This window comes from Triticum aestivum, chromosome 1A (assembly GCF_018294505.1).
Source record: "Triticum aestivum cultivar Chinese Spring chromosome 1A, IWGSC CS RefSeq v2.1, whole genome shotgun sequence".
In the NCBI taxonomy this organism is placed as follows: Eukaryota; Viridiplantae; Streptophyta; class Magnoliopsida; order Poales; family Poaceae; genus Triticum; species Triticum aestivum.
Window position 1 is genome coordinate 245,620,712 of NC_057794.1, and position 8,355 is coordinate 245,629,066.

General features: G+C 43.2%; 1 protein-coding gene across 1 annotated transcript in view; it reads right to left on the minus strand.

The window, feature by feature from the left end:
- LOC123180678 (cellulose-complementing protein-like) overlaps positions 1–5,925 on the minus strand; it is a 135,470-nt gene extending 129,545 nt beyond the window's left edge. The window contains exon 1 of the mRNA XM_044592815.1: positions 5,803–5,925. Coding sequence (XP_044448750.1) covers positions 5,803–5,925 — 123 coding nt within the window. The remainder of the gene's footprint in view (positions 1–5,802) is intronic.
- Positions 5,926–8,355: the final 2,430 nt, after the last annotated feature.

Consider the following 8,355-nt stretch of genomic DNA (forward strand, 5'->3'; position numbering starts at 1 on the left):
GACTCATTTACCTTCAATGCTTCCGCAGTTATTTTTATTTAAATGGTCTTTGGCCATATTATTGTAATAAATACTCTTTTTGAGGACCTTGATGTAATAAAGTGTGTGATTGAACTCTGTTATAATTCCTCGAGTACTGTGTGTGTCAGCATACCGATCCAGGGATGACACTTAAGCACAGAGACTTCGATCCATTTGGGTCAGGTCGCTACAAGGCGAATGAGTATGAGAGGAGGACGGAGGCAGCTCGCCTCCAAGCTGCAGCTCGTCAGGCAGTAGCTGCTACATCTCAGTACGAACCCAGCTACAACTTTGGATATCCACCAGGCCAGCCGTGGTCATAGACCAACTTAGGCGAAAAGCCTATGCTTGGGGGAGTACGTATCTCTCACCGACATTACATTCATGTTCACACACTCATGCCAGTTGTCAGTGCTCATACTTTTTCATTGTATCATCCATGCTAGTTTATTTTATTTTAAGCCTTCTTCTTGTGTGTTTGAAAAACCTTAAGAAAAACAAAAAAAATAGTTGTAGTTTTTAGCTAGTTTACTTTCAATGCTTGTAGTACTAGTAATTAAAAAACAAAACCCAAAAAGATTTCTCGTTCTTATTTTGCTTATTGGGAGCTTTCCCGTGTAAATAGTTTTGTTTCTTTTCTTTTCTTTGGGGGTCGAGAGGAGAAGACCATGGTGAAAATGTCGAGTGGCTCTCATATGCATTATTGTTGATCCAACAGAGGTCCCATATTACCTTGTCTTCTCCTGTGCATTAAATGCTTGTGGATTCCAGCTTAGTCCAATGCACGTGCACTTTTATTATTATCCACACCGTTCGGTCATGCAAGTGAAAAGAAATAATGACGATATATGATGGACTGATTGAGATGAGAGAAGCTGGTATGAACTCGGCCTATCTTGTTTTTGTAAATATGATTAGTCCATCGTTCCTGATTCAGCCTATTGTGAATGAAACATGTTTGCAATGAAAATTAGAGATTATAGTTGCTCATGCCTTGCTTAATTATCTAGGAGCTTATAATGGTTTACCTTGCGTGCCAACATGCTATTAAAATGGTTGTGATGTGGTATGATAGGGTTGTATCCTCCTTTGAACGATTCGAGTGGCTTGACTTGGTACATGTTCACGCATGTAGTTGAAACAAAATCAACATAGCCTCCACGATATTTATGTTCATGGTGAATTATATCCTACTCATGCTTGCACTCAGTGTTGATTAATTTTAATGCATGTTCATGACTGTTGTCGCTCTCTAGCTGGTCGCTTCCCAGTCTCTTTCTAGCCTTCACTTGTACTAAGCGGGAATACTGCTTGTGCATCCACTTCCATAAACCCCAAAAGTTATTCCACATGAGTCCACCATACCTTCCTATATGCGGTATCTACCTGTCGTTCCAAGTAAATTTGTATGTGCCAAACTCTAAAACTTCAAATGAAATTTTGTTTTATATGCTTGAATAGCTCATGTATCAACTAGGGCTGTCTATATCTTCCATGCTAGGCGGGTTATTCTCAAGAGGAGTGGACTCCGCTCCTCACTCGCGAGAAAATGGCCGGCAACCGGGATGCCCAGTCCCATGCTTAAATTAAAATAATTGCAAACAAAACTCCCCCAGGATTGCTGTTAGTTGGAGGCACCCGTTGTTTCGGACAAGCCATGGATTGATGTTTGTTGGTGGTGGGGGAGTATAAACTTTACCATTATGTTTGGAAACCGCCTATAATGTGTGTAGCATGGAAGATATCGAGATCTCTCGATTGTTATGTTCACAATGAAAGTATACCACTCAAAATATTATTCATCTCTATTTCAAAATCAAGCTCTAGCACCTCTACAAATCCATGCTTCCCTCTGAGAAGGGCCTATCTATTTACTTTTATGTTGAGTCATCATCCTCTTATTAAAAATCACCAGTTGGAGAGCACCACTGTCATTTGCGTGTATTACTATTAGTTTATATTGAGTATGGCTGTGAATGGATCTCTTTTACCATGAATTACAATGTTTAGTGACTCCTTGAACCTCAAAGGTGCTCTGCATTTATGTTTTGCGGTCTCAGAAAGGGCTAGCGAGATACCATCTTGTTATACCATATTATGATTGTTTTGAGAAAGTGTTGTCATCCGAGATTTACTATTATTGCTCGCTAGTTGATTATGCCATTGATATGAGTAAACATGAGACCTAAATGTTATTGTGAATATGGTTAGTTCATAATCTTTGATGAAAACTTGAATGTTTGCTTTACATATTTACAACAAGAAGATCAAACAGAGTTTGTAAAAGTTTTTATTTATCACTTTCAGTTTGTCAACTGAATTGCTTGAGGACAAGCAAAGGTTTAAGCTTGGGGGAGTTGATACGTCTCCATCATATCTACTTTTCCAAACATGTTTCCCTTGTTTTGGACTCTAACTTGCATGATTTGAATGGAACTAACTCATACTAACGCTGTTTTCAGCAGAATTGCCATGGTGTTATTTTTGTGCAGAAATAAAAGTTCTCGGAATGACCTGAAACTTCACGAAGAATATTTTAGGAATATATGAAAAATACTGGCGAAAGAATCAACGTCAGGGGGCCCACACCCTATCCACGAGGGTGGGGCCCCCGGGGCGCGCCCCCTGTCTCGTGGGCCCCCTGAGGCTCCACCGACCTCAACTCCAACTCTATATATTCACGTTCGGGGAGAAAAAAATCAAAGAGAAGGATTCATCGCGTTTTACTATATGGAGCCACCACCAAGCCCTAATCTCTCTCGGGAGGGCTGATCTGGAGTCCGTTCGGGGCTCCGGAGAGGGGAATCCGTCGCCATCGTCATCATCAACCTTCCTCCATCACCAATTTCATGATGCTCGCCGCCGTGCGTGAGTAATTCCATCGTAGGCTTGCTGGACGGTGATGGGTAGGATGAGATTTATCATGTAATCGAGTTAGTTTTGTTAGGGTTTGATCCCTAGTATCCATTATGTTCTGAGATTGATGTTCCTATGACTTTGCTATGCTTAATGCTTGTCACTAGGGCCCGAGTGCCATCATTTCAGATCTTAACCTATTATGTTTCCATGAATATATGTGAGTTCTTGATCCTATTTTGCAAGTCGATACTCACCTACTATGTGTTATGATCCGTTAACCCCGAAGTGACAATAATCGGGACAATTACCGGCGATGACTATAGTTTGAGGAGTTCATGTATTCACTAAGTGTTAATGTTTTGTTCCGGTACTCTATTAAAAGGATGCCTTAATATCCCTTAGTTTCCAATAGGACCCCGTTGCCACGGGAGGGTAGGACAAAAGATGTCATGCAAGTTCTTCTCCATAAGCACGTATGACTATATTCGAAATACATGCCTACATTACATTGCTGAACTGGAGCTAGTTCTGTGTGACCCTATGTTATAACTATTGCATGAGGAATCGCATCCAACATAATTATCCATCACTGATCCATTGCCTACAAGCTTTTCACATATTGATCTTTGCTAGTTACTTTTCCGTTGCCACTGTTACAATCACTACAAAACTACTACTGTTACTTTTGCCACCGTTACCGCTACTTCCATATTACTTTGCTACTAAATACTTTGCTGCATATATTAAGTCTTTTAGGTGCGGTTGAATTGACAACTCAACTGTTAATACTTGAGAATGTTCTTTGGCTACCCTTATGTCGAATCAATAAATTTGGGTTGAATACTCTACCCTCGAAAACTGTTTCAATCCCCTATACTTGTGGGTTATCAGCGACTTCCACAAACAAAGATTGTACTGGCTCCAAAACCACTCCAAAGTTGGAGGGGTCTAGCGCAACCTCATTTGGCGGTGCGTAGGGGTCCTCCTCGTTGTTGCTCTTTGACTGAGCGTCCTTAGGGGCGGTGCCTCCTCGTTGGCGCGTGGGCAGATCGACGGTGCCATGGCAGAGATTTGAGAGAGAGGGAGAGAGAGAGAGAGCGAGGGGAGGATGTAGATGAGAATGCAGGCGGGACAATGTGAGCAAGGTACTATTTATTGGCGGTCGGAATCTAGATCAACGGGAACAGTACACACGCCGGTCGCCGGAACTTACGAGTACTGTAGTTTGAATTACACACGATTCCCGCAGCAAAAGCCATGTGTGAACTTAATAGTTGGTGGTTTCCAAAACAGAATCATGTATGATTAATAACCCGCGCCACTCACCTTCCAAACCTCGAGGCGCGAAATAGACTGCCAATCATGTGGGGGCTGATTATCTTGCCAGATCTTTACATTTTCTTTTTTGAACACTAGATATTTACATCGTCTGATCTTTTTTTAATTATTTGGAATTTAAATGCCATGCCACTCCATTCATGTGTCCAAGCCGTTATGGTTAGCCGCTGCATACAGACGTAGTTCAAATTTGAATTACAGTCATTAAATGGCTAGAAAATCACTTAAATGTCTTAAAAAGGTCAAATGACCACTGAAAATTTTCAAATTTTGACATGACAGTTGTATTACTACACGTTAACTATAGAATTTTTTTGAAGCCTATAAGAGGAAGCTATCGTCGATTCGTCATCAAACAAGCATTGTTCCCTCTCAGAACCACGAGCCTTCTAGTGAGTTGCTCTGGTTTGTGCGGGGTGTGTGTCCAAACTTTAGTCAAACATGCCAATTTTTTTACCACATCATCTTGGTGGCATGACATTACGTTAAGCAAGGTTTCATGTGTTTCTGATCTTTTTAATTTTTTGGAATTTAAATGGCATGGCGCTCCATGCATGTCACTACTTCAGGATGCTGCTAACGCGACACTACGATCAGAGACCCTTCGACGAAACTGTGTGCGATGTAATAATCACAAACGGTGGTGTAAAATAATTGTCAAAAAAGGTGCAAAACATTTGCGATGGTAGAGCCATCAAACACGGTTCAGATTTTAGTTGCATGTGTGATCCAGGGCATACGGTTCAGTCTAATGAACTATTTGCGATGAGGTAGAACAAAAGAAATGGGCAGCCCGATTAAGGCATGTGCGATATAGAGCATACGGTTCACTCGGATGAACTGTTTGTGATTAGGCAACACAAAAGAAACGGTCAGCTAGATCAAGGTGTGTGTGATTGAGGGCATAGGCTTCAAAAGGATTAACTGTTTGCGATTACGCAATAGAACAGAAACGGGTCAGCCAGAGCAAAGTGTCTGCGATTGATGGCATACACTTCACATGGATGAACTGTTTGCGATTAGCCACAACAAACTGAAACAGTTAGATAGATCAACGTGTGTGCGCTAGACGGGCACACACATTCTAATTAAAAGAAGCATGCGTGATGGTAATAACGAGCGCGCACGGTTGTTGGAACAAGACGTGTGCTGACATTGCCTATTGCGGTGCACCCTATGGTGCAAACCCCACGTACGCGGCCGAGAAGACGTACGTGCCCACGTTACGCCTTCTAGGAATAGTGCCGCACTTATAACCGTCAGTAAATTTTGAGCATGCGTCCCGTCATAATTTATTTTAGAAGAACAGGGAGTTCGCGTCCCGTCACATTCCAAATTGCAAACCTGTTCACACCGATCAAAACCTAAACGGTTTCCCACTTAGGAGCGTATTACTACGCGGTTAGAAATACTACTATTCCAAGATGACTGCACATTCCTCCTCAACTCCTCATCCACAAGAAGTCAAAAACAAACAAGTCATTCATCATCATTCCCTTGCGTCTGCCATGGCCAGCATGAGTTCTGGGTCGAGAGATTGCCACCAAGGAGAGGCGAGCCCGGAAGCGGAAGCACGAGTCCCACCTTGCCGCAAAAGCAGCCAACATGTCCCGCTACATGGCCGTCGCAGCATAGAGGTCCCGCCGTGCCGCCGAAGCAACATGGAGGTCCCACCGCGCCGTCGATGGAGTAGACTGGTCCGGCCATGTCGCGGAAGCAGAAGAGATGTCCCGTCGTGCCGCGAATGCAGCAAAGATGTCCTCCCGCGCCGCGGCAGCCTGGGAAATGTCTCACAGGTAGGCGAGGACTCTTACAGGCGCATGCATGCCCTCGTCCTTAGGCAGATGGATCAGATCTGCAGGTGGGCGAGGTTGCAGGATGACCTGATAGCCTCGTTTGAACAGTCTACTGATGTCATCCGGCAACTAAATGAGAGCAACGTGAAGCTCCGGGTCGAGCGCGACCTGCTGAGGCCGAAGATCGTCGGAAGTGCGGAGCAGCAGGAGCAGACCACTGCCTTGTTGAAGAGGACCGGCGTCATCGTCGAGAAACTTATGGATGAGAATGCCATGCTACGCATCGAGCATGGAAGGCTGGTGGAGGAATCCGTGGATGCTCTCAAGAAGAATCTAGAGGACAAGAAAGAGCTCGTCGCCGCTTGCCGCGGAGACTAGTTCCTGCGGCCTGCAGCAATGCATCAAGAAAGTAGAGATCAGCAAGCCGGATTGATGTCTTCCTTCTTCTTTTGCCCTTGTGTATTTCGGGCATTGCCGCATGTGGATTTTTTAGTTATGTTTCTAAATATGTAAGACAATTATTATCCATTGTCATCGTCCTTATATTCATCATGCAAGCTATAAGCCGGAGTCGATGCTATATAGGTCCATCAGATCTTACATCAAGATCCGTGCAAAACTTTCTTTTAAGATTTTCATTTTTCTCTCTTAAATCTCAGTCCAGTGAGACATATAGCCACGCCGTAGAACAGGTGCTCGAGCGCCATTAATGGAGATATTGGGAGGGAGGTGCACGGCTGGTAGCGGTCAAAGGGCTCTCCTCTCGATGAGCACGCGCGGGGTCTGATCGCACGCCTCCCGTACCCAAATAGCTATCCAGCACGGAACCTCCTAGCCAATAAAAAAGGGGATGCGTGGCCGCACCTAATTGGTAAGTAGAACACCCACGGTTACAATAATACTTGTGTTTCCGATTCGTAACGTGACAGCACTTGTTCCAAAATGACTTTGTTGATTGTTAATGTGTGCGCCTTTGCAAATCGGACAGAAAAAATACCGCAACATGTTGGTGCCATGTCATGACACCATGCCAAGTTTTATGATTTTCAGGCGTGTTTTGGATTTACAGGAATTAAAAAACCAAGTTTCTCAATCTCTCCGGCTGAGCCATGACGCCCAGATGTCTGAATTTCACTCCCATCTCTAGCATGGGACCTAGAAATTCACCAAAGGACACACATGTGATTTTTCAAACAACTTTGGTGCACTGGAGCATGTGCTTGTACTTCAAATTTGAATTATGCACATTAAATGAGTAGAAACTCAATTAGTGTATAAAAAGGCCAAACGAACCCCGAATCAATTCCAAAATCTAGGACAGTACTTCTATTTGCTGTAATCTGCCTATGTTAAAAAAATTAAGGCGGTAAAAGACAGTGTACATATGTCGTTTCGCACACGGAGGTGACACGCTCCCTCTCGGAACCACGAGCCTTCTTGAGGGAAGCTCCGGTTTGCAAGAAGCTTACACCAAACCTTGTCATAATTTGGCCAAAAAATTACCGCAGCATGTTGGTGCCATGTCATGACATGATGCCAAGTTTCATGATTTTCAGGCGTGTTTTGGATTTACAGGAATTAAAAAACCAAGTTTCTCAATCTTTCCGGCCGAGCCACGACGTCCAGATGTTTGAATTTCACTGGCATCTCTTGCATGGTACCTAGAAATTCACCCAAGGACACACATGTGATTTTTCAAACAACTTTGGTGCAGTGGAGCATGTGCTTTTAGTTCAAATTTGAATTATGCAAATTAAATGCACATAAACTCAATTAATGTATAAAAAAGGCCAAACGATCCCGTAATAATTCCAAAATTTAGCACGGTACTTCTATTTGGTCTAATCTGCCTCTGTAAAAGTTAAGGCAGGAGAAGGCAATGTACGTATGTCATTTCGCACACGGACGTGACACGTTCCCTCTCGGAACCACGAGCCTTCTTGAGGGAAGCTCCGGTTTGCAAGAAGCTTACATCAAAGCTTGTCCCAATTCAGCCAAAAAAATTACCGCAGCATGTTGGTGCCATGTCATGACACCATGCCAAGTTTCATGATTTTCAGGCGTGTTTTGGCTTTACAGAAATTAAAAAACCAAGTTTCTCAATCTTTCCGGCCGAGCCACGATGCCTAGATATTTGAATTTCACTCCCATATCTTGCATGTGACCTAGATATTCACCCAAGGACACACATGTGATTTTTCAAACAACTTGGGTGCACTGGAGCATGTGCTTGTAGTTGAAATTTGAAGTATGCACATTAAATGTGCAGAAACTCAATTAATGTATAAAAAAGGCCAAATGAACCTAGAATAGTTCTAAAATTTAGCATGGTACTTCTATT